Source organism: Oncorhynchus mykiss, chromosome 16, assembly GCF_013265735.2.
Source record: "Oncorhynchus mykiss isolate Arlee chromosome 16, USDA_OmykA_1.1, whole genome shotgun sequence".
Taxonomy (NCBI): Eukaryota; Metazoa; Chordata; class Actinopteri; order Salmoniformes; family Salmonidae; genus Oncorhynchus; species Oncorhynchus mykiss.
The window spans coordinates 50,234,628-50,262,314 of record NC_048580.1 but is presented as its reverse complement, the minus strand read 5'-3'; the positions used below and the strand labels follow the sequence as shown (position 1 = coordinate 50,262,314).

Genomic DNA, 27,687 nt, shown 5'->3' with positions numbered 1-27,687 from the left:
TGGGATGTTGTGCCTTGGTCCCCCTGGAGGATTTGTCTAGTTCCCCGTTTGTCCCAGGGACATCCCAGAGGACATTTTTAGGATGTTCCTTTGGGACCATCATGCAACATTCTTAGAACATTCTCAGAACGTCAGAGGGATAAACGTCACGCCGAAACCCTTAATCAAATCAAAGTTTCTTTGTCACGTGCACAGAATACAACAGGTGTAGCTTACTTACAGGCTCTAACCAGGTATTTGGTGAACAATAGGTAAGTAAAGAAATAAAAACAACAGTAAAAAAGACAGTGAGAATGACAGTAGTGAGGCTATAAACGTAGCGAGGCTATATACAGTAGCGAGGCTATATACAGTAGCGAGGCTACATACAGTAGCGAGGCTATATACAGTAGAGAGGCTATAAACGTAGCGAGGCTATATACAGTAGAGAGGCAATATACAGTAGAGAGGCTATATACAGTAGTGAGGCTATAAACGTAGCGAGGCTATAAACGTAGCGAGGCTATAACAGTAGCGAGGCTATAACAGTAGCGAGGCAATATACAGTATAGAGGCTATAACAGTAGCGAGGCTATAACAGTAGCGAGGCTTTTACGGCAAACATAACGTTTTGCATTGTTGCCAAAAAGTTCAATTTTGGTTTCATCTGACCAGAGCACCTTCTTCCACATGTTTGGTGTGTCTCTTCTTGCCACTCTTCCATAAAGGCCAGATGTGTGCAATATATGACTGATTGTTGTCCTATGGACAGAGTCTCCCACCTCAGCTGTAGATCTCTGCAGTTCATCCAGAGTGATCATGGGCCTCTTGGCTGCATCTCTGATCAGTCTTCTCCTTGTATGAGCTGAAAGTTTAGAGGGAGGCCAGGTCTTGGTAGATTTGCAGTGGTCTGATACTCCTTCCATTTCAATATTATCGCTTGCACACTGCTCCTTGGGATGTTTAAAGCTTGGGAAATCTTTTTGTATCCAAATCCGGCTTTAAACTTCTTCACAACAGTATCTCGGACTTGCCTGGTGTGTTCCTTGTTCTTCATGATGCTCTCTGCGCTTTTGACGGACCTCTGAGACTATCACAGTGCAGGTGCATTTATACGGAGACTTGATTACACACAGGTGGATTGTATTTATCATCATTAGTCATTTAGGTCAACATTGGATCATTCAGAGATCCTCACTGAACTTCTGGAGAGAGTTTGCTGCACTGAAAGTAAAGGGGCTGAATAATTTTGCACGCCCAATTTTTCAGTTTTTGATTTGTTAAAAAAGTTTGAAATATCCAATAAATGTTGTTCCACTTCATGATTGTGTCCCACTTGTTGTTGATTCTTCATTAAAAAATAGTTTTATATCTTTATGTTTGAAGCCTGAAATGTGGCAAAAGGTCGCAAAGTTCAAGGGGGCCGAATACTTTCGCAAGGCACTGTACATGTAGATATGGCTAAAGTGACAATGCATCATGATAAACAGAGAGTAGCAGTAACGTAAAAAGAGGGGTTGGAGGGTGGTGGGACACAATGCAGATAGCCCGGTTAGCCTATGTGCGAGGGCACTGGTTTGTCGGGCCAATTGAGGTAGTATGTACATGAATGTATAGTTAAAGTGACTATGCATACATGTATATGATAAACAGAGAGTAGCAGCAGCGTAAAAGAGGAGTTGGGGGGAGCACACAATGCAAAAAGTCCAGGTAGCCTTTTGATTACCTGTTCGGGAGTCTTATGGCTTGGTGGTAAAAACTGTTGAGAAGCCTTTTTGCCCTAGACTTGGCACTGCAGTACCGCTTGCCATGCGGTAGTAGAGAGAACAGTCTATGACTGGGGAGGCTGGGTGCCTCTTTGACAATTTTTAGGGTCTTCCTCTTACACCGCCTGGTGTAGAGGTCCTGGATGGCAGCTTAGCCCCAGTGATGTACTGGGCCGTACGCACTACCCTCTGTAGTGCCTTGCGGTCGGAGCCCGAGCAATTGCCGTTTGGCCCATTCTAGTTTGTTGGTGATGTGGACACCAAGGAACTTGAAGCTCTCAACCTGTTCCACTACAGCCCCGTCGATGAGAATGGTGGCGTGCTCGGTCCTCCTTTTCCTGTAGTCCACAATCATCTCCTTAGTCTTGGTTACTTTGAGGGATAGGTTGTTATTCTGGCACCACACGGCCATGTCTCTGACCTCCTCCCTATAGGCTGTCTCGTCATTGTCGGTGATCAGGCCTACCACTGTTGTGTCGTCTGCAAACTTAATGATGGTGTTGAGTCGTGCCTGGCCATGCAGTCGTGGGTGTACAGGGGGGGACTGAGCACGCACCCCTGAGGGGCTCCAGTGTTGAGGATCAGCGTGGCAGATGTGTTGCTACCTACCCTCACCACCTGGTGGCGGCCCGTCAGGAAGTCCAGGATCCAGTTGCAGAGGGAGGTGTTTAGTCCCAGGATCCTTAGCTTAGTGATGAGCTTTGAGGGAACTATGGTGTTAAACGCTGAGCTGTAATCAATAAATAGCATTCTCACGTAGGTGTTCCTTTTGGCCAGGTGGGAAAGGGCAGTGTGGAGTGCAATAGAGATTGCATCATCTGTGGATCTGTTTGGGCGGTATGCAAATTGGAGTGGGTCTAGGGTTTCTGGGATAATGGTGTTGATGTGAGCCATTACCAGCCTTTCAAAGAACTTCAATGTTACGGACGTGAGTGTTACCTGTAGTCATTTAGGCAGGTTGCCTTCGAGTTCTTGGACACAGGGACTATGGTGGTCTGATTGAAACATGTTGGTATTACAGACTCAATCAGGGACTTGTTGAAAATGTCAGTGAAGACACCTGCCAGTTGGTCAGCACATGCCCGGAGCACACGTCCTGGTAATCCGTCTGGCCCCGCAGCCTTGTGAATGTTGACCTGTTTGGCCTGTTTGATGGTTCGTCGGAGGGCATAGCAGAATTTCTTATAAGCACTTTGAAAGCGGCAGCTCTATCCTTTAGCTCAGTGTGAATGTTGCCTGTAATCCATGGCTTCTGGTTGGGGTATGTACGTACAGTCACTGTGGGGACGAGGTCCTCAATGCACTTATTGATAAAGCCAGTGACTGATGTGGTGTACTCCTCAATGCCATCGGATGAATCCTGGAACATGTTCCAGTCTGTGATAGCAAAACAGTCCTGTAGTTTAGCATCTGCTTCACCTGACCACTTTTTTTTATAGAGTCACTAGTGCTTCATGCTTTCATTTTTGCTTGTAAGCAGGAATCAGGAGGGTAGAATTGTGGGACCTAAAGGGAACGTCGCAGAATGTCCTCAGGACGTCCCCTGTTTGCTGGGTGGTGAGGCTATTCGGTTAGTCACTCCCTTAAAGCCAGTGTGTGTGTGTGCTTCCAACCCTCCTTCCACCTTCAACATCAAACACATTCCCCACAGCCCCAGTGAGATAAGACACTCAACACAGCAACTCTCTCAAAGAGACTCTGCATGGCCCACTCATCACCCAGGCCCAACATACGTCAACACACCCACATCAACAACCCTCACAACAACACACACCTGTCTCAGCCATGCCACCACCGTATCACCACAACATCTCTTAGCAAGAAACTAAAACAAACATTGTTACGGACAGCCAGTCGAGTCGTGTCAAGTGTTGCGGTGCTGTAGGCTACATGGTGTGATATGAAAGGTTGCACTTGTCTTGCATGCATCAATTACTGTGGTTTCATTCTATGTCATGTTATTTAAGAAGAGGATGCACCCAGTAAAGGACTACATAGCGCTCTCTCAACAAGCCTGTTGCACCGAACCATGGAGGAGCAACCTGTACTGTATAACCATGACTACAAAGTGAAACAATTTCCTGCATCACCCTGAGAGCAGAACAGACAGGTAAACGAAAGTTCCGCCACTTGACCCAGAGGTCAGCAGTATGGGGACGTTGTGTAGTGAACCCTGGTCTGGCTCCTGGGTGGGGAGAGAGGGACGAGAGGAGAGAAGAAAGGCCCCTGGATTGCTAACCCTAAGGTACTATGAAAACAGAACATTCATGGCCAGCCCAGCTTGGCAGAGACACAAAGGAAAGAGGACAGTTTCTGCTACATTTACTGCTCTCTGAGAGAAGAGGAGAGGCTACAGTATAATTCAGTGGTTAAGGTAAACGGCATATGAGTGCGCACAAAAATGCAGATAATGACATCTTTCTGACATCCGTGCATCTCTCTTTTCTCTCCTGTCTCTCGCCAAGTTTAAGTCCCGGTGTCCCTCTGCAGTTATCAAGATTTCTTTCTATCCCTCTCCCTATCGCACACTCTCTGAGACTTTTAAACTTTAACAACTGTTCTGGGAAAACCATGAATATGCAGAGTCACGCTTTTCTGACTGAATGAACAACAACAGAAGAGGACATTAAAATTCTTGGTAACACACACAAACGCATGTACACACACACACACACAAAACGCACGCACTCACACTGAATACATAACTGCAAAACCCACAGTCGTTATCAGAGACCAGAAACGTATCCATCTCCAAATCCAGTAAGCAAACCTCAGAACTATAAGTAGATTTATTTTCCTGGTTCCTGGCATTCAAAGTTAACACAGGTAGACCATGAGACCATTAGCAGAGCATCAGGCCATTAACTGACTTGAGCTCCTGGTGCAGAGCTGGGAGTTTGCTTAAGGTGACTTGGTAACTTTTTAACATGTCCAACTGGCCTGAGAGGTAAATGCTATATGTATTAACTGCCGTTATGAAACCAATTCCTGGACAGCATGACTAGGGACACAATTTACAGGCCTGCCTCAGGGATCCAGACTCACATTTCACATTCACCAATGTTTGGTTCCACAGATAACAAGGTCTGTCACCACAAGGAATATGTATCTACCTGTATCAAATTATTTTATGGATCTAAAGGACAGCAAACGATTAATCTATCCAACTTCAGTCGAGTTGTATATAGGACTAATACAGGACTAAAAGTCTCTGCCTCCCTGACTAAACGTTCAATTGAACCCTCTGGGCTTTTTCTCTCAAGACAGCAACGGGAGGGAAGGAGGGAGTCAGCTGACCCGGGTTTCAGTCAGAAACAGGAAACGTGATCTTTACTGCAGCTCCTTGCAAAACAATCTTGCTATTGTTATCTCCATTTTCCTCCGTTCCTGGTATGTTAAGGGAAATGTAAGACTATATTTTTTGAGGGTTTGTGAGTTCTCATCCCCTTCACTCTCCGTATCACAACCCTTCACTCTGTGGTTTCACAAGCAACAAATACCTTGTCCAGACAAACAGCAAGCCACAGACACGTACTCGGTTCCAGACTCTGAATAGGCTGGCATGATCCAAATCCAAACTGCTGGAAAATATATTTAACTGATATTGAGCTTCTTGCTATGGAATGATACACTACCGTCTGGGCACATAACTCATCACAGACGCAGTACCTTTCCCCTGGCATGTGGCAGTAGAATCACAACAAGAGGATCTGAGGAACAACCACAGCACAGCGCTGACGGACCACAGCCTAGTTGTAATTACCTCATTGATTTAACTTAAATTAAGGGGGCTTGTTGTGTGTCTCATCAGAGCAACAGCAGCAGCTAGCGGAGAATGAGACGCACAGCCCTCATCATCATCATCATTATGCTCATCATCATTAGCAGCGCTCAACCCAGAACAATGTTTTCTCCAGGATATTTCCATATTTGTCCGGGCATAGATTGTTATAGACATACAGAATTGGCTAGATCTGAACGTTTCTGACAACTGCATAACTGTTCTGACCTGTTCAAAGAACCTTGAATAGCGGGTGGGTTGGTGACATGCAAACAGATGTAGCCCATCTAAAAAAAAAAATGACTAATTCTGAAAAAAAATGTATATATATCTATGTAGGCCAGGCCTATTCTGAAGACCGTGAGGTGATATGCAGCAATGAGTTGTTACATTGTTATTTCACGGCTGAAGTGACACATTTAGGGGGCCTACCTGCCACTCTTGAAAAAACGCTGTCCCGTTGGTCTTTGTCTAGGGTAGGTCCCGACGCCGTGATTGCATCTGCAGACCGGAGAGAGAAAGTTTATTATTCACAATCATCAGAGCAATGAACTATCAATGTTATCTTCGTAATAGATAACATCAAACATATGTATCAAAAGTATAGGCTGTCTAAAACAAAAGGACCTTACACAGCTTTCAGAAAAAAAAAAGAAAGAAACACTTTGCTTCCGACAAAAAGTATCGCTTCACGATCGCGAACTTTCTTGTAACAATTCAACAATGGAATTCATTTTCTCACTCGGAGAAAACCTGTTGCCCTGGCCTGAACATCTGCTCTGAGGGGATGCCATGGAAACGAGAAGGGAGAGAAATAACATGCCTACATTTACAAGACGGCCCTGCGAGGAGAGGTTGATTGTAGCCCCAATTAAATCGGCTTGTTTCAAAACGTTGCCAACCTATTTCTAGAATGACAGACCTGGCTGCGGTGCACATAAACATGACCAGTATGATACATTCCCAGGTATATAGAGTACTCTACTGTTGCAATATAACCTCGAACAATTATCTGAGATCTCGCAAGTTATGGGCATGAAAGAAAATGTGTTACCTTGTAAGAATAAGTCACAAAATAACTCCACATTCTAAAACTGGCTACTCCTCCAAAAACAAAAACAAAAAGGCAATGATATGATTCGTCCTGTGAAGCCTAGGCTATTTGTGAAAGGACTTACAGGGAACGGGACCAGGGTCAAAGGATGAGATTCGTCAGTAGTACAAGAGAGTGAGAAAGAAAGAGTTGTCGCAAGCAACTTGGTAAGTCCAGCCCCTGAAGAAGACGAAAATAGAAATCTAGGCGGGTAGCACCAAAAATAGCGTTGACATCACACAACTTCTCTCTGCCATTGTTTCAGCATAGGAGCTTCCTATTGGTACACTCTGTAGCCAATCCGAACACCGTACTTTTTCCTGTCCGAAACTTTGTTCATAGTTTTTGTTCAGATGGCTTCTACAGCTCCACCTGCTGACATGGCAACCACTGTTTATTGCAAGAGAATAACTATGTTAGAGTCCTCTACTCGTACTTTTTGGACAACGCTATTATAAACATGTAATAACTTGTGTAATAATAATTATTCTCTGTTCCAATATGTTTCTCAATGTAGCATCTCCATGTGAACTTATGACATCAATCAAGTAAACCAAACAGTATGATATAGAGTTTACAAGTGCTCTATTAGCTGTTGTCTCAATTAGCAGCATGTATGGTTATAGCAGAGAAATATGGAACTCTGAGAAAAGGTGAAAGTTAAAATGTAATTTGTCAGCTTTATCTGGGCATCTTCAATTTCACAGACAACTTCTATGAAATGTCTTTATGAATGCGTACAGTAGCTCCTAGGAAATGGTGAGATCTAAATAGTTACTAAGGGCTTCCTGTCTATCTATTGGACAAGGTAACCCATGCACATTACTTTATCTGTCACCTCCCACGAACTCTTCCTGTGACCCTAATGCATTGTTTAAAAGTAACAATACAAATTGTGATGTTTGGATTAAAACATCCGAAAGACACAGTTGCCTACAGATGTAGGATCTTAACTTGATCACCCTGTTGCAGGAGAACTTTCTTGCAATGCAGGACATTTTTTACTTGTAGTGTATTTGAGGTTTAAAAAGGATTCTGAAGTTTGTCATTTCCACTTTGGAATTTCAGACTTGATTTTCCCTTACGAAAACTGTATCAACCCCTACAAAAATGTCTATTAATTATAATCCACATAATAATGCACATTTCCTGCTGTAGCAAACGGACTCAAAATCAGATCCTACATGTGTACATCTTTTGCAGAGGAGCAAATAACACAATATGAGGGTTTGAGGTGGGAGTCGAGCATCACCTGCGTGTGCTGTGTGTGTTTTGAGGACAGGAAATGACAGAAAGTGATCTATGATAAAGAGTTTAATCCATCCTTAAAAGGCTGGTTTCCCCGGCTTGAGCACTGCTTTCATTTCCACTCAACCTCCGTGATGCAGTTTTCAAGCTCAACAGTAAAACAAACTGCTCATGCACACCAAGAACGAAACCTAATGCAGGCTGTGCTGTGGGTTATACTCGCCTTCACATGCGTATGCACAGGGGGAGCCCAGCACCCTTACCAGAAATCCTCCCAAAGTGTGGGTGTTTATGAGTGTGTGCATGTGTGTGTGGTTTGTCTTGTCAATTACACAATCCCCCAGTCTGAATCACGTCCGGCATGAGCTGAAAATAACAAGACCACAGTGTGTGTGACAGCGAAACGGCACAGCAGGCTAGCAGCCCACAGGGAGGCACACACACATGATCACGAACACAGGCAGAAGTTTAGGCGCACTGGCGAGGCGCTGGCCTGTGAGCCACGCTGCACTGTAACACCCAAATGTAAAAGACAGGCAGCAGTGACCAATCTGTTGCTCTGGTTGAGACGGATGTTAAACTGTTTCATTTGACCCATGTTATGCGGTGTCAGAGACGTGATGCATACAAACACTCTTTTAGAGTGACTGTATAAGACACTAAGAATTTCTAAGAATATAATTCAATCAAATGTATCCAAAATGTTTAAACAGAGGCTGGACATACAGCGGGCCCAGTTAAAATATGTTGAAATGTATTTTTATAGAATATTTACCACGTTCAGATGTCAGTTAATTTGAGGGGAAGAGGCCTCTATGTTAGTTCTATACTGTATGTACAGGATGTGGTCAGCTGTGAACTACATGTATTTACAGTTGAAGTCAGAAGTTTACATGCACTTAGATTGGTTGCAGCCATTAAAACTCGTTTTTCAACCACTCCACACATTTCTTGTTAACAAACTATATTTTGGCAAGTCAGTTAGGACATCTACTTTGTGCATGACAAGTCATTTTTCCAACAATTGTTTACAGAGAGATTATTTCACTTATAATTCACTGTATCACAATTCCAGGGGGTCAGAAGTTGACTGTGCCTTTAAAAAGCTTGGAAAATTCCAGAAAATTATGTAATGGCTTTAGAAGCTTCTGATAGGCTAAGTGACATCATTTGAGTCAATTGGAGGTGTACCTGTGGATGTATTTCAAGGCCTACCTTCAAACTCAGTGCCTCTTTGCTTGACATCATGGGAAAATCAAAAGAAATCAACAAAAATGGTAGACCTCCACAAGTCTGGTTCATCCTTGGGAGCAATTTCCAAACGCCTGAAGGTACCACGTTCACATGTACAAACAATAGTACGCAAGTATAAACACCATGGGACCATGCAGCCGTCACACCGCTCAAGAAGGAGACGCGTTCTGTCTCCTAGAGATTAACGTACTTTGGTGCAAAAAGTACAAATCAATCGCAGAACAACAGCAAAGGACCTTGTGAAGATGCTGGAGGAAACAGGTAAAAAGTATTTATATCCAAAGTAAAATGAGTCCTATATCGACATAACCGGAAAGGCCGCTCAGCAAGCAAGAAGCCACTGCTCCAAAACCGCCATAAAAAAGCCAGACTACGGTTTGCAACTGCACATGGGGATGAAGATCGTACTTTTTGGAGAAATGTCCTCTGGTCTGATGAAACAGACCATTTTGTTACTAAAGCACCTTATACCACCCACCACTGCGACCTGTATGCTCTAGTCGGTTGGCCCTTGCTACATATTCGTCGCCAGACCCACTGGCTCCAGGTCATCTACAAGTCCATGCTAGGCAAAGCTCCGCCTTATCTCAGTTCACTGGTCACGATGGCAACACCCACCCGTAGCACGCACTCCAGCAGGTGTATCTCACTGATCATCCTTAAAGCCAACACCTCATTTGGCCGCCTTTCCTTCCAGTTCTCTGCTGCCTGTGACTGGAACAAATTGCAAAAATCACTGAAGTTGGAGACTTTTATCTCCCTTACCAACTTTAAACATCTGCTATCTGAGCAGCTATATCGCTGCAGCTGTACATAGTCCATCGGTAAATAGCCCACCCAATATACCTACCTCATCCCCATACTGTTTTTATTTATTTACTTTTATGCTCTTTTGCACACCAGTATCTCTACCTGCACATGACCATCTGATCATTTATCACTCCAGTGTTAATCTGCTAAATTGTAATTATTCGCTCCTATGGCCTATTTATTGCCTACCTCCTCATGCCTTTTGCACACAATGTATATAGACTTTCTTTTTTTTACTACTGTGTTATTGACTTGTTTATTGTTTACTCCATGTGTAACTGTGTTGTTGTCTGTTCACACTGCTTTGCTTTATCTTGGCCAGGTCGCAGTTGTAAATGAGAACTTGTTCTCAACTAGCCTACCTGGTTAAATAAAGAGAAAAAATAGAGCTGTTTGGCCATAATGACCATCATTATGTTTGGAAGAAAAAAAGGGGGAAGCTTGCAAGCCAAAGAACACCATCCCAACCGTGAAGCACGGGGGTGGCAGCATAATATTGTGGGTGTGCTTTGCTGCAGGAGGGACTGGTGCACTTCACAAAATAGATGGCATCATGAGGAGTAAAATTATGTGGATATATTGGCTGAGGTGTATGTAAACTTCCGACTCCCACCTGCACAATTACACTGACAAGGACCCTCAGTTTCACACACATATTATAATCAGGATCAATACACAAAATAAGACAACGCTTCCAAAAAGTGCAAGATGAGTACTGTCAAAACCTAAACCATGTTCCACGGCAAGATCCTGGGATGCCTCTTAATTACATTAGAATTGACAGAATTTTTGCAACTTTGCTGTACATTCCAACTCAAGTCAATAAGACATAGATAGATACAGATATTATTTTAGGCCTTTCAGGACAAGACCTGGTAACCTCTGCCCAAGATCACAATGTGGTCCAGAGAGAGAGGGCATCAGACAGACGGGGACAGGGATGGAGGGAGGAGGGCATCAGACAGACGGGGACAGGGATGGAGGGAGGAGGGCATCAGACAGACGGGGACAGGGATGGAGAGAGGACGGCATCAGACAGACAGGGACAGGGATGGAGAGAGGAGGGCATCAGACAGATGGGGACAGGGATGGAGGGAGGAGGGCATCAGACAGACAGGGACAGGGATGGAGGGAGGAGGGCATCAGACAGACAGGGACAGGGATGGAGGGAGGAGGGCATCAGACAGACGGGGACAGTGATGGAGGGAAGTGGAGGGCAGGATGAAGACAGCCATTGTTTGGGTTCTAAACAGGGCTCAGCTGGTCTGCTTGGGCACCATGCTCCGCGCTGGGGCACCATGCTCCGCGCTGGGGCACCATGCTCCGCGCTGGGGCACCATGCTCCGCATTGGGGCACCGTGCTCCACACTGGGGCACCATGCTCCGCGCTGGGTCACCATGCTCCGCGCTGGGGCACCATGCTCCGCGCTGGGGCACCATGCTCCGCGCTGGGGCACCATGCTCCGCGCTGGGGCACCATGCGGCACACCGGCGGCACACACAGTAAATAGTGTCCCTCAATGAAATAAGCTGTAGAAGGTCAAATGTAGATTCAACTAGCTAACTTTATGAGCTCAATTTGATTTGTTTGTCCTACTTCTCAGAATGGTAGCAACAGAGCAGTCAACTGTCTTTTTTCTGATAATTACATGCCTGATGTGTTAATTTAAGTCAAAGTCAATCATGTGTGTTGAAAGAGCTTTGGAATAAGAACCATGCTAAAACTGAACAAAAACAACTGAAAAGAACACAATGGCACTGCAATCTGACATATTGTACAGACAGCATGGTCTAAAGTCAAAGAGAGAACAGTAGAGGACAGACAGTATGGTCTAAAGTCAAAGAGAGAACAGTAGAGTACAGACAGTATGGTCTAAAATCAAAGAGAGAACAGTAGAGAGGACAGACAGTATGGTCTAAAATCAAAGAGAGAACAGTAGAGTACAGACAGTATGGTCTAAAGTCAAAGAGAGAACAGTAGAGTACAGACAGTATGGTCTAAAATCAAAGAGAGAACAGTAGAGAGGACAGACAGTATGGTCTAGAATCAAAGAGAGAACAGTAGAGTACAGACAGCATGGTCTAAAGTCAAAGAGAGAACAGTAGAGTACAGACAGTATGGTCTAAAATCAAAGAGAGAACAGTAGAGAGGACAGACAGTATGGTCTAAAGTCAAAGAGAGAACAGTAGAGTACAGACAGTATGGTCTAAAGTCAAAGAGAGAACAGTAGAGTACAGACAGTATGGTCTAAAATCAAAGAGAGAACAGTAGAGAGGACAGACAGTATGGTCTAAAATCAAAGAGAGAACAGTAGAGTACAGACAGTATGGTCTAAAGTCAAAGAGAGAACAGTAGAGTACAGACAGTATGGTCTAAAGTCAAAGAGAGAACAGTAGAGTACAGACAGTATGGTCTAAAATCAAAGAGAGAACAGTAGAGAGGACAGACAGTATGGTCTAAAATCAAAGAGAGAACAGTAGAGTACAGACAGTATGGTCTAAAATCAAAGAGAGAACAGTAGAGTACAGACAGTATGGTCTAAAATCAAAGAGAGAACAGTAGAGTACAGACAGTATGGTCTAAAATCAAAGAGAGAACAGTAGAGTACAGACAGTATGGTCTAAAATCAAAGAGAGAACAGTAGAGTACAGACAGTATGGTCTAAAATCAAAGAGATAACAGTAGAGAGGACAGATGGCCATGTCAAGTTTAATAACCAAAATCCCCTCCATCAAATGTGTATGTAGTACACAGTATTGGGGAGTACTACATGTAGTTCAACTAGTCATTTAACTATATTTTGCAGTAGCTTGGTGGTAGTTGAACTAAAATCAAATCTAGGTAGTGTTTTCAGTAGTTAATTACTTTGTTGCCATGTAGTGGTGTAGCTAATTACTGGAACTACACACTACTTTTTTGGCAAAAACAAAATATGGGTGAAGTAGGCAAGAATTTTCTTTCTTTTTCGGCATCAGACCTGCCCAATTCTCACTTGAAACATTGTTTTTGTGTTTAATAGGCTAAATTACACATTCTGTTAACATATGACCAGAAAGTGATCTTTCTGGCAATTTGTAATCTATGACATTTCAAATTTACATACGATCATTTTTCACAGGTAGTTTGGATGTAGTGAACTACTTTTTCAAAGTAACTTTATTTCAGTACACTATATTTTTGGGTAGCTTTTTGGGTAGCACAGAATGCCTGCCAGCCAGCCAATCCAGTCATATGAAACAACTGTCTCTCTCTGCCTGCCCTGACCTCAATGCATCTACTCTACAACACACACTCACAAATAGGGACTTTTTATTTTTCCGATGTCTAGTATAATGTCTGATCAAGATGACAAGAGGAAGGGCTAACCAGGAGACCAGAAGTTGCCAACAGTGGTGGTGGGTGTTGAGTGCAAAATATCAGGCAGACAGCCTGCAGCTCACCACATGCACCACCCTGCCGGCCTACTCCATCACCACCCAACAAATTATCAAGATACAACTTCTGAAATATCCACACTAATTCAGCATCTATGGTTTAAGAAATACACATGTTGTATTCTTGCTGTATCAAAATATAGAATAAAGCTTTTTAGAAATTCAATCTGCGCATTTTAATCCATATTTATAAACCGCATATATGTGTGAAATATGTTTTCCTGCCATGAATCACTTCCATTTTGTGATTAAAGGAGAACCGAAGCACTAAGTCATCCTGAAGCAGAAAGTTGGTAATAACGAGCGTTTGAATTCAAAATAGATATAACTAGATTACAGTTGTTGGACCAGCTGTTGAGAACCTTTCCACTGAATCAAACCTCATAAGGCTGTTTAGATCAAGGCGCGGTTGGGCTTTATGTTAGCTACATGTGTGGACAGTATGCAGTTGTTAAAATCCAGTACTGTGCATTTACTTGTGTGTATATAAATGAGATCATTTTAAATCTGTGGAGACTCATATTTCACCAATTATGAAACACAATATAAAAGGGTCTAAGTGACCAGTACCAGCAGTGTAGTGAATAAATGTCCTGGCACAGAAACACCAGGCCGTGGGAGAGGGACACAGGTACATATGTGAACTGATAGGCTTATACTTCATTACTGCAGTGTGAGAGAAGAAAGAAGAGAGAGTGAAGGAGGAAGAATGGAGGAGTGAGCAATGTGTCTGATGTGAGGATGTCTGGTCGCAGCTTGCCAACAGGGTCCTTCCCTTGAAGAAGCCAAAAGGAATGTGAAAAATGCTGGATAAGGAGGTATGGAAGCAGCAGTCATAGTTATAACACTCACAGTATGAAGAGAAAGAAAAAGAGAAGAGAAGAGAAGAGAAGAGAAGAGAAGAGAAGAGAAGAGAAGAGAGCATAGAGAAAGACATGGAGAATGGATTTGAGTACAGGACAGTTTGTTGGAGAGTGAATACTACAATGGGATCAGTGGATGTTTAGATGTTTAATAGTAGAGTCGTGTGTGTATTTGTGCACACACGCAAGTGTGTGTGTGTGTTTGAAAGAGGTTGACAGAAATGGGATAACAGTGTGCAGTGCTGTATGTAAGCAAGGAGCAGCAGTGAAGGATGGCGTGGACAGGGTTTACAGTACAGGATCATTTTGGTCATTTAGCAGAGCGATTTTGGTCACTTATCCAGAGCGATTTGGGTTGAGCGCCTTGCTCAAGGGCACACTGGCAGATTCGTCACCCAGTCGGCACAGGGATTCAAACCAACAACATTTACTTGCCCAATGCTCTTAACCCCTAGGCTACCTGCGACCCAGCATAATGTCTGTTGGCCCTCGCTTATCAGTCGTACACCCCCTGAACTGCACATACAGAATCCAATTCACACACAGTCATACTAACAAATACGCACATATACACAGGGACACGCATAGCACATTTTCCATGGGGTTTTTAGTGTCCATTCGTTCACTGACGTGGTGGGTGGTTGTGTGAGCGAGAGTCTGAAACATACAGCTGGCTGTGAAGAGGCCCAACTGGAAAGTGTTGGTTAGAGCTCTCTATCCTGTACATCATCAGTGTGTCTGTTCAGCACACCACCAGGTTCAAACAGTCACTTTCCAAAACAAAGGAAAACAGCTCACACTAGGTTCCCTATAGAACAGTCATCAAGCTCTACTGTGTTTATAATATATATATATATTAAATGGAGATTGATAATCTATTCAATACAAAATTAGGTGGTAGGTGGTATGTCTGATGAGTTTCACATGAGCACATACCTCATATAAAGTAATACTATAGGAAAGAACTATGGTATACCTTTTGTTTGCTATTTTTAATATTGATTAATACAGCTACCAAATGTGGCAATTTCCAGTCATAGCTCAATGGAAACTAAATCTCCTTCTCAAATGAAACTTGAAACTGATTTCATGCATTTTTTTTGTAGATGGTTCAAGAGAGCCAGACAGCCCAGGGGGAATCCCAGAGGGCGCCTCAATATCGGTATCGGCGATCAGAATGAGATCTCACATCTCAACTCCCACTATTCTCACTAACAACAAGACAAACGAGGTGGGCGTAGGACATGGAGAGAAGCCCAAAATAGCCTGTCACATTCTGTCTTTCCATCTCTATGTTACGCACATCACTCAGTTACTCATCTGCCTATCTGGTCCTTGAATGTGAGAAATTCTATGTATCTAGATTTATATCAAATGTTACACAAGTACTAAGTTAAGGCCTGGGCACATCACTATTACAGAAACCACTGTAGTTTTTTAATGATCTTGTCAATGATTTAGACACTAAAATGAAATGTGATGCTTTGTTTGTGGAACTGTCAAAAGCTTTTTTGATACTGTTGATCATGCTATTTTATTGAATAAGTTTTCCTTGATCGGCCTGAGCTCGGACGCCTGTTCATGGCTTCATGATTATCTTAGTGACAGAACTCAGGCCTTCATGATTGATGGGGTTAAGTCTGAATTTCTTGAAGTACATAAAGGTGTACCACAGGGGTTGATTTTGAGACCTCTTCTCTTCACTACTCATTTAAACCCCATTGGTCAATCCTAATTGATTTTTTTTACTTTGTCTATATACAGATGATACTATTATGTATGCTATTGCCCTGACTGTTGATCTGGATGTGTCAAAACCAGTCAGATTATATAGCTATTTTTAGAATCCCTTCCTGATTTAAACAATTACATGTTGTTTTCAAACTCTCGTAAGTATGTTTCAGATGAACTACATGTTCACTGATTAGGGGGTTCTCCAATCGAACGTGTTCCTGCATATTAATGCTTAGGCAATTGGATTGACAAGGATTTGATGTTTAAACAACATATAGAGGAGCTGGTTAAGAAGCTAAGACTTAAAGTTGTCTTTTTCTACAGAAACAGATTGTGCCTTTCTCTAAGCATTAGGATGCAGATTTGGATGCCACCTACCATACTGCCCTTCATTTTGTTACAGGTGATAGTTTTGATACTAATCACTGCATCCTGTATCAAAAGGTTGGCTGGACTTTGCTAAAGACCCATAGATCTCTATATTACTCCCTTTTTGTTTACTAGGCCCTACTTCATCATTTCTGTCTTATCTAACTTTGCTGTTGAAGTATAGACACCAGGGTTGTGTAATCAGTTCACAGGATTGGATAACTCGAGGTTCCTTGGGTCTCCACCGAGCTAGGTAGATCTGCTTTTAGTTTTAATGCACCGTATTCCTGGAACTAAATTCTAAATACATTTCATCTTGATGTTCTGGTTTCGTTTGGGCAATTTAGAGTATTGATTGGGGACTCATTTGTGGAGGAATGTGACTGTTTTTCTGGGTGATTCGTGATGCTTCCCATGACTGTGTTTTTGTATTCTAATGTGCATATGTGAGTATAATGTGTAGATTTATGTTGAATATACAGCGCACATTTGTAAAAGAAACATAGGTCTCCATATGTTTCCCCTGTTAAAATAAAGGTTAAATAAAACACTTTCTGATTGTGACAATCAACATTGTTTAAATCATTTTATGACATGTTATCAGGCCTGAAGTTTGTAAGCAAAGCGGCAGTATCTGTAGTTACATTGTATCACCAGAGGAGGGCGGTCAGTAAGGTAGTAAACCACCCGTGCTTCCTCTGCATCTCTCCTCTGAACAGTTGGTGGCAACGTAATTGGGGAGGACGTGCTCGTGGTAATGGCTGGAGCGGAATGGTATCATATATATCAAACACATGGTTTCCATTCTATTCCCTCCTTTTCAGCCATTATTATGAGACGTCCTCCCGTCAGCAGCCACCACTGCCTCCGAACCATCTGTTGCCCCTTAGCAGCCTCTTCTCCATGACCCCTCTAACTCCGCCTCATTAATCTCAACCCTGGTCTCTTAGCCACTTCATCTGGAGCACCTCGTCACTTAAAGACTTCATCTGGACTCAACAGGGGTAAGAACATCTCTGGAATACCAAACACAACATTACAATGACTAGGCTATGATTTCCATATTGATTCAACAGGCACATTCAGGCCTGTTGTCCAACATTAGATACACCAAACAAGTTTGCCATAGATACACAACTCTTGGAGGGCAACATGTGGAAGATCTGTCGCTCCATTTGTTTTGAGATGTGAGTGAAATGTTACACCAGTACCCACCCTGCCCCCACCTTCACTGTGGGCTCCGGCTCCACTAGCCCTCCATGCCTGGGAATACAGGGGAGAGAAAACCATGGCTCTTCCTGACAGGATATCCTGCCCTGAAGTCCTGCTCCTAGGCTCCATGTGACCTCTTAACCCTTCCTGACCTCCAGCCACAGCCACAGCCACAGCATAACAGCCACTGTGCACCCTCCAACACCTCCCACCCCACCGCCCCGGGCCACTCACAGTAAATGGAAGCCATTAGGTGATGAATGAGTGTCGTTGGTGTTGATTTAAGCTCAACGGCGCCCCTGGTGTCCCATATGGACGGTGTGGGTATACCACAACACTGGAGGTAATTAGCCGATCATCTCTCCCACACCCAAGGTCAGTAACTGAGTCCTTTCTCACCCATCTGGAAAAATACTGCTCTGCCTCCAGTCTGAATGTGGTGATACTCAGTGAGGCTTCAAATCACACAGCCACTCTGATCAAAATTATTTTGTGTGTATGTGGTGCTGTTTGTGCGTGCATGCGTGTGGCTGTGTGTGTGTGTGTGTGTGTGTGTGGGGGTGTGTGTAGAGAGAGCTGTTCACACACTGAGAGTGGAAGGAGGTTCCCAGTGGACACAGGACAGGGGCAGGGTTGTCCAGAGACTGGAGTGGAAATCAACACTTCCAGTCAGGACAGGAAGGGCTACTGCCCCTTATCACTGACCACACAGGCTGGAAGGAAGAGGGCTGGGGAGAGAGAACTGGATGAAGTAACAGACAGTGACAGTCAGATAGAAAAAGAAGGAGAGATACATTGACAGAAAGTGAGAGGGTCTTTGATAAAGAGGCCAATGAAAGAGTGGAATGTAACGGGTGTAGAGAGATACAAGATAGGCTACTGTAGATGAGGAGTGAGGCAAGTGGAATGCATTATAGTATCTGCTATCTGTCTGTGACAAGCACAGCGAAGATTAGATTGAGAGCATCCTTGTAGTTGTAAGTTTGTCCTGTAAGGTGGACATATTTGAAGTATATAAATGTGAAGAAAGTATCAGTATGTTGTTATAACAGGCTAAGTGATTGATGGAGGCTTCATGCATAACGATCACACGGTGGTTAAGTATGGCTGCCCAATTCTGATCTTTTTTTCACTAATTGGTATTTTGACCGAAAAGATCTGATGATATTGGTCAAACTATCAATTATTGGAAAAAACTATCAGAATTGGGCTGCCTGTGTAAACACAGCTGATGCATCACCAAAATCTCTGGTGACCGAGCTACTATGATAACATGCACAACACTGTCAGAGACTATGCACAGACTCCCCCAGCCCACACTCCAAGTCAAGTTAACTACAACCCTACCAGTTTTGTATGCAGAGGGAAGCAGGGTTTGGGAGCAGGGTGGGGAACCTTTCAGCACTCAGCACTAGGGATTGTCCCAGATGGACAAGCCGCTCCCTCCCTTTCAAAACAGCCCATGACAGAGGCCAGCCCTCTCCTCTCCTGTCCTCTCCGGTTCCTATGCACATGTAAACTATGGGGATTTAGTGACAACAACAGAATAAGCCAAACATATTCCCTCTGCCTTTAGCAAAGTCCTCTCTGACAATTTGTCTGTCCTCTGAAAGTCAACACATCACAAATGCGGGCTAACTCACTTCCAGTGTGGGTGGGTCTGTTTCCAATTTTCTCACCCCTCCGCCCAAAAAATAAAACTTTGGTCCAAAAACAACAAAACAAGCAAGAAAAAAAGCCACACTTAAATGTTCCTCACTATTAAAGACACGGGGCAAACTAACGTGTTCCTCACTATTAAAGACACGGGGCAAACTAAAATGTTCCTCACTATTAAAGACACGGGGCAAACTAACGTGTTCCTCACTATTAAAGACACGGGGCAAACTAAAATGTTCCTCACTATTAAAGACACGGGGCAAACTAAAGCAGCTCCATCTTGCTGCTCCGCAAATGGTTATCACTGTTTTCCTTCCTTTCTTTGAGAGAGCGTGGGAGCACGCTCGGAGAGGAGGAGAAAACCTGTGCAGAAAACAACAGGAGGAAGCTGGAAACATGAGCCGGGGGCTGCAGAATGAGCCGGGGGCTGCAGAATGAGCCGGGGGCTGCAGAATGAGCCGGGGGAGAAGAGAAAAGAGGGAGAGGAACCGGGGAAAGGGCGAGAAAAAGAGAGAGAGCACTATGACTGGGTACGATGTTCATCTCTGAAGCGCTGACTTTGAAACAAAATTGACATTGAACATAAACTTAATCCACCAGTGATTTTTAAGCCAGCTCACACACAAAAGAGGACTAAGACATGGTTGCATTTCCACATAGACACATTCTCCTTCCATACTATAACAGACATAAAAACACACCTATTGAAAGCGTAACGCTGTAAAGTTAGAGTAGCGCTGAAGCAGGGTCTTACCAGCTCGTAGGGTGAACATCCAGTCAGGGTAGCGTCAGGGTGTCTCTACGCCATATCCAGTCCAGAGCAGGCAGGCACAGTGTCAGCTCCCTCTATCCAGGCTAGCAGGGGAAAAGTGAGGGGCCGCAACAAAAGGCATAGAGGGAGGGAGAAACAGATGAACCACTCTGAGCTGACTGGTGGACTCCCTCTCTCTCTCTAACACACACAGTCACATGTACGCATAACCCGTTCACAGTTGGTCCCCCTATCACTGACTTTTGGGTAACTTATGTCAGAGTTGCCTCAGAAGCTGAAGCGGCGAGTGGAGGAAAAGAAAGAGGATTAGAATGTGTGTGCAGTGGTGTGTGTGTGTGAGCGAGTGAGAGTGTGTGAGAGAGAGGAGCTGGGGAGAGGGGTTAAGGTAGGAGGGACAGGCACAGCTTGGAGGCCGGAGGCAGACTACTAAAGACAATGGCAGGAAACACTATCAGGAGGGAAAAAAACCTTTACAAAAATAATTTTAAAGCCAAAAACAATGACATCCACATGGAAAACAAATGATGCGCTGTGCCTCGACTACAAACAATGATATACAAAACAACAATGATAAAGATAAGAGATGTTTAGCCCTGCTGTTTGAGCCCATATCAAAGTCCTAGTTTCACTGCAAGCTTTCCTCAGGGTCCTTGCTGTTCTGCTGCCATAGACGAGACCAAAAACTGCCCCCAGCAAAAACTAGAATAGTCCCAGTAAGTAAAATGACATTGAAAATATATCTAAACTACATATTTTCCAGACATTACATTTAGGTTTTGAATAAGAGGTGAAAAAGGTATTTTCCGTATGTTTAAAATATATTTTTTTCAGGACGTTAAAAAGGCATATTTTACAGATTTGCATGTATTTTGGGATGTTGAGATCAGGCTCATTTTTGGTTCTGAATGAAAGTTGAAAATAAGCCATTTATAGACGTCTGTAACGGTTCTGTACGTGAAAGAGAGTCGGACCAAAATGCGGCGTGTAGATTACAATTCATGTTTAATGACAAACACACTAAACACAAACACTACAAAAACAATAAAAGTAACGAAAACCGAAACAGCCTATACTTGTGTAAACTAACACAGAACAAGGACATCAGGATACTAAGGACAATCACCCACGAAACACCCAAAGAATATGGCTGCCTAAATATGGTTCCCAATCAGAGACAACGATAAACACCTGCCTCTGATTGAGAACCACTTCAGACAGCCATAGACTTCACTAGAACACCCCACTAAGCTACAATCCCAACACACCACATACAACAACCCATGCCACACCCTGGCCTGACGAAATTAATGAAAATAAACACAAAAGACCAGGGCGTGACAATGTCGATATTTGTGCCATATCAAGGCTGGTCCAGACCGAACAAAATCTAAACCAAACATAGACATCTATGATTGGTTCATATTTGGTCCAGACAGGACCAAAAATCTATGTTCATGGACGTTGAAATCAATGCCGGTCTGGACCGCACCAAATTTGAACCAAACATAGATGTCTATTATCGGTTCATATTTGGTCCGGACCAAAAACCAATGTCCGTGGATGTGGAAAACAAGGTCTGTCCAGAACTGCATCAAAAAAAGATGTCCAAAATGCATCGGTGTCGGTTCGTGCTTACTGAGGTGTAGCCTACAGTGTTTCCTGAAGTATCATTTTATGAATGCCCATCTATGTGGTAAGCCTACCATTTATAAACACCAAAAAACAAAGTATGGACAGGGCCAAAAAAATATGTCCAAAAGACGGTCTCGTGCTTACTGGGGTGTAGCCTACCATGTCTGCAATGGAATCTTATGAATGCCCATCCATGTGGTAGGCCCACCGTTTGTAAAACAGGCCGTTGCATTGTCTTTATTAGTCCTAATTCCTGTGACTCATCAATTTGGCTATTCAAGCTCTGAATATCAGCTACCCAACTTTATCAGGAGTTATTGTGAGCCTATTTGCAATTTGTTTACACAGCAGGAAATGCAGAAGTATTTTATTTTTTGCTATGATGAGCTTGTCAAAATTGATGGATGCAAACTTGAAACCACTGATAATGACAATGGGGTGAAACTCCTGGACAACAGTTGGAATTGTCCATTCCATATTGTCCAACAATATCTCTCCAACAGCAGCCTGAAGAGGCAAAGTGGTCACGGCTTATCACATGGCGGCATCAACACTTACCTAAAAAGCCCTTATGCCACTGGTTGAGAGAAAATGTCATTGTTTTGGGCAGAATTAAGTGAAGTTTTATGTGTTGTTGTTGGAGGTTCTTGGACAGTTTATCTCAGAAAATGCTGCCCTTGTCAATCTGCCGCCACAGGCGTCTGCCTAATCCTGCCTAATGAGCGGGCAGGCCGTGACTTTCCCACACACACACACACACACACACACTGTAATCATACCTTGTGATAAGAAAAGCGTCCCCAGTACTCCCTGTTTAGCCTCAGCTGCTGGGCCACAACAGACAGTATTCTGTCCCCAATCTGATTGCACACACAAGGGGATGGATTTCAACATGCTAATTCAATTTCCTCTCTAGGGGAAAAGGTGAACCAGGAGGACATGGATGAACCGGCCCCTTGTGGAGCTGCCTGCCTCACACTGTGGAGAGCAGATAGTAGATGGATGATTGGCTAATTGTTGGTAAACTGATGACTTGGTCAGATTGACTAATTTGCCTGCGGTCTTGTGGGTCAAACTAGAGAGTAGTTACATCAATAACAAAAGTCCGAGCCCTTCACATTCATAACTGTAATATGAGTTGAGAAATTGGCTGCAGGTTAATTCTGAAGGCTTTTCATTATGTATGAATAATAAAACAAGTCTGTGTGTCACTGTCGGCAGAGCAGTGTGGCATGAAGACACAGTGAATGTTTCTGTAAATGACTAAACACATGGGCGAGGTCCCACCAGAAGGGTGAGTATGTAACACACACACACACACACCTCCAGATGTGGGTGTGTGATGTATGCAGTGATTGTTCTGTGTCCTCTCCCCCCCTCTGTTTTGGTTACCAACCCCTCTGCTAAGCCTAAAATCCAACGCTGCTATCCAACTGTCAGGAGAGGAGGCGCTAAGTGCCTATAACTAGCCTCCCTGTAGCCCTGCTAACAATGTACAGAGCTTTGAAAGAGATGTGGAATGAATGTATATTTCATGCATGTTCTTCTTACACAGTGTCGCTGTTTTTGTGACATTTTTACTACCATAAAATGAAACCATGCAGCCATGTGGTTGATGGAGAATGTACAGTATTTGCAAAATTCCTAAATCCATCTCTGAATCCGAGTGTTGGGATGTAATTACAAAATATAATTTTCTGAATCCAGATTTCATGACAGATCTATCTGTTCTTGCTGTTAGAGTACATGGTGTGGAATGTACAGTGCCTTCAGAAAGTAGTCATACCCTTTGACTAAATCCATTCTGAATTCAACACAACTAAATGTGGATTAAATATTGTTTTTTCTCATCCATTTACACTAAATACCCCATAATGAGTGTTTTCCTAATTTCTTTTGCGAATTGTTTGAAAATGAATTACAGCAATGTCTCATTTACATAAGTATTCACATCCCTGAGTCAATACTTTGTAGAAGCACCTTTGGTGGCGATTACAACGTTGAGTCGTCTTAGGCATATCCGTATCAGCTGTGTACATCTGGATTTGGGGATTTTCTCAAGCTCGTTTAAGTTAGATGGGGAGCAGAGATGAACAGCAATCTTCAAGTCTTTCCACAGATTTTTAATGCGATTCAAGTCTGGGCTTTGGCAGGGTCACTCAAGGACTTTCACATTCTTGTTTAGAAGCCATTTCAGCGTTGCTTTGGCTGTATGCTTGGGGTTATTATCCTGTTGGAATGTAAATCTTCGCCCCAGTCTGAGGTCATTTGTACTCTGAACCAGGTTCTCATCAAGGATTTGCCTGTATTTGGCTCCATTCATTGTTCCCTCTATTCTTACCAGTCTCCCAGTCCCTGCTGCTGAAAACCATCCCCATAGCATGATGCTGCAACCACCATGCTCCATCGTAGGGATGGTGTTAGATGGGTGATGCTGCAACCACCATGCTCCATCGTAGGGATGGTGTTAGATGGGTGATGCTGCAACCACCATGCTCCATCGTAGGGATGGTGTTAGATGGGTGATGCTGCCACCACCATGCTCCATGGTAGGGATGGTGTTAGATGGGTGATGGGCTGTGCCTGGTTTTCTCCAGGCATAGCGCTTTGCATTCAGGCCAAAGAGTAAAATATTTGTCTCCTCAAACCACAGAATCTTTTGCCTTATGCTCCCAAGTGGCACAGCGATCTAAGGCACTGCATCTCAGTGCTAGAGGCTTCACTACAGACCCTGGTTCTGATTGCAGGCTGTATCACAACTGGCTGTGATTGGGGGTCCCATAGTGGTCATTAGGTTCTTGGTCACCTCCCTAACCAAGGTCTTTCATGCCTGGTTTCTCAGTTTGGTTGGACTGCCAGCTCTAGGCAGATTTCCCAATGATGGAGACCACTGTGCTCTTGGAAACGTTCAACACTCTAAAAATTGTTTTATACTCTTACCCAGATATATGCCTCATCACAGAGATCTACGGACAGTTCCTTGGACTTATAGTTTTTGAACGTATAGCATAGCTTCAGCTCTGACGTGCACTATTGACTAAGGGACCTGTTACAGGACCTTATATCGACAGGTGTGTTTCTTTCTAAATCACGTTCAAACAATTGAATTGGCCACAGGTGGACTCCAATAAAGTTGTAGTGACATTTCAAGGATGATTAAAGGGAATTGGGTGGAAATACTGGTGTAAATTAGATATTTTCAACAACAACAAAAAATCTAAAAACAGGTTTTCACCTTGTCATTATGGGGTATTGTATGTAGATGGGTGAGATCAACTGAATCCATTTTGAATTCAGGCTGTAAAACAACTAAATGTGGAATAGGCCAAGGGGTATGAATACTTTCTAGCTGGATGCGGAGCATGTCACAGGTCATAGTTATATTAGTGTACTAGGGAAAGCCACTAGAGGATCAGGCCCGGACGCATTTCGGGTGCTGGAGCACCTACCTCTGTTTTCCTTTATTTAGCAAGACAGTCTTTCCCTTGAAAATAATCTCTGTCAGATCTCTGATGACTTCGTGGCCGTGCCAGCTAGTGACTAGTCTGCAGAGCTACCTCCAGGGTAACATTCATGACAATAAAATGCCATCCTGATGTTTCCTAGCTCATCTCATGCTATTCGTCACATTTTGCCATGAGGATGAGAGAAAATGTAATCGTTTTAAAGCTGTTCATGTGCTATTTGGGGTGCCCCTGACCCCCGGGGCACGTGCCCGTTTGGTAATCCAGCCCTGACAGGATGGATACAGATCAGACTGAGAAGTCTGCAGTGGAACCCATGGCAGTGGAATGATGCTTAACTGGATCTACTGTTGGATTGTTGCTGTAGATGTTATTGTCTATTAGCTTCACAGATTTATAAAACTACATCTGTATGACAGTGGCCAGTGGGGACGAAGCACACTGATGTCTTATTTTGCATTCCCTTCGCTGTATCCTGCACTGAGCTCTGTTATGATCTGCTCGTAAAATGCATAATTAAAACAATTCAACATGCAATGATTCCCCTTTGGGAAGGAGGAATTCATTCTCTGGGCTGGAACCAACTCAACCGCCCTTTCTCCTGCTTCAATAAGGCTTCCATCATGTTTAATATTGGCCTGTACACAACCCTAACAACCAGTCAAATAAATCTACCCCATTGTTAACAATACTTAGATTGTTTTTGGATCGCTCTGCATTCAGCCTCGGACACCTATTTAATTTTAGCATAATATTTTGCTTCCTCTTCCACATACAGACAAAGAATCCTTAACATTTAGATACAAAATATTGAAAGCGGTTTATATTAACACGGTATGGAGTGGGGAAGGAGGATACAGAATGACAGAAGTAACAGTCCAGTGGGAGTAATAAACAGAGGAGAGCGAGAGAGGAAGCAGAGAAGTACATGGAGACAGAGAGGAGAGAGAGAGAGGAGGCAGAGAAGTACATGGAGACAGAGAGGAGAGAGAGAGAGGAGGCAGAGAAGTACATGGAGACAGAGAGGAGGCAGAGAAGTACATGGAGACGGAGAGGAGGCAGAGAAGTACATGGAGACAGAGGTACATGAAGACAGAGAGGAGAGAGAGAGAGAGGAGGCAGAAAAGTACATGGAGACAGAGAGGAGAGAGAGAGAGAGGAGGCAGAGAAGTACATGGAGACAGAGAGGAGAGAGAGAGAGAGAAGTACATGGAGACAGAGAGGAGAGAGAGAGAGAGAGAGGAGGCAGAGAAGTACATGGAGACAGAGAGGAGAGAGAGAAGTACATGGAGACAGAGAGGAGAGAGAGAGGAGGCAGATAAGTACATGGAGACAGAGAGGAGAGAGAGAAGTACACGGAGACAGAGAAGTACACAGAGACAGAGAGGAGGCAGAGAAGTACATGGAGACAGAGAGGAGGCAGAGAAGTACATGGAGACAGAGAGGAGGCAGAGAAGTACATGGAGACAGAGAGGAGGCAGAGAAGTGCATGAGACAGAGAGGAGGCAGAGAAGTACACGGACAGAGAGGAGGCAGAGAAGTACACGGAGACAGAGAGGAGGCAGAGAAGTACACAGAGCGAGAGAGCGAGAGAGCAGGCGGATAAGTACATGGAGCCAGAGGAGAGAGAGAGGAGGCAGATAAGTACATGGAGACAGAGGAGAGAGAGAAGTACATGGAGACAGAAGTACATGGAGACAGAGAGGAGGCAGAGAAGTACATGGAGACAGAGAGGAGAGAGAGAAGTACATGGAGACAGAGGGGGCAGAGAAGTACATGGAGACAGAGAGGAGGCAGAGAAGTACATGGAGACAGAGGAGGCAGAGAAGTACATGGAGACAAGGGAGGGAAAGCAGAGAAGTACATGTAGACAGAGAAGTACACAGAGCCAGAGAGAAGAGAGAGAGAGCGAGAGAGCGAGAGAGCGAGTTAGCGAGTTAGCGAGAGAAGTACATGGAGCCAGATGAGAGAGAGGAGGCAGATAAGTACATGGAGCAAGATGAGAGAGAGAGAGAGAGAGAGAGAGAGAGGACGTAGATAAGTACATGGAGCCAGATGAGAGAGGGAGAGAGGAGGCAGATAAGTACATGGAGCCAGAGGAGAGAGAGGAGGCAGAGAAGTACATGGAGAGAGAGGAGGCAGATAAGTACATGGAGCCAGATGAGAGAGAGGGAGAGGAGGCAGATAAGTATATGGAGTCAGATGAGAGAGAGAGAGAGAGAGAGAGAGAGAGAGCGAGAGCAGATAAGTACATGGAGACAGAGGAGAGAGAGAGGAGGCAGAGAAGTACATGGAGACAGAGAGGAGAGAGAGAGAGAGGAGGCAGAGAAGTACATGGAGACAGAGAGGAGAGAGAGAAGTACATGGAGACAGAGAGGAGGCAGAGAAGTACATGGAGACAGAGGAGGCAGAGAAGTACATGGAGACAAGGGAGGGAAAGCAGATAAGTACATGTAGACAGAGAAGTACACAGAGCCAGAGAGAAGAGAGAGAGAGTGAGAGAGCGAGAGAGCGAGAGAGCGAGAGAGCGAGAGAGCGAGAGAGCGAGAGAGCGAGAGAGCGAGAGAAGTACATGGAGACAGAGAGGAGGCAGAGAAGTACATGGAGACAGAGGAG

General features: G+C 43.9%; 1 protein-coding gene across 7 annotated transcripts in view; it reads right to left on the bottom strand.

Moving 5' to 3' along the window:
• Positions 1 to 20,337, bottom strand: part of LOC110492207 (histone deacetylase 7) — a 69,068-nt gene extending 48,731 nt beyond the window's left edge. For 5 of the 7 annotated variants that reach the window (XM_036947168.1, XM_036947170.1, XM_036947169.1 and 2 more), the window contains exons 1-2: positions 19,958 to 20,337; positions 5,959 to 6,027 (exon numbers count right to left, since the gene is read on the bottom strand). In XM_036947168.1, the coding sequence (XP_036803063.1) occupies positions 5,959 to 6,027; positions 19,958 to 19,976 (88 nt within the window). In that variant the 5' untranslated portion in view covers positions 19,977 to 20,337. Of the gene's footprint in view, positions 1 to 5,958; positions 6,028 to 6,580; positions 6,848 to 19,957 lie in introns of those variants that run through there. The other 2 variants (XM_036947173.1, XM_036947172.1) reach the window with 2 other exon arrangements.
• Positions 20,338 to 27,687: the final 7,350 nt, after the last annotated feature.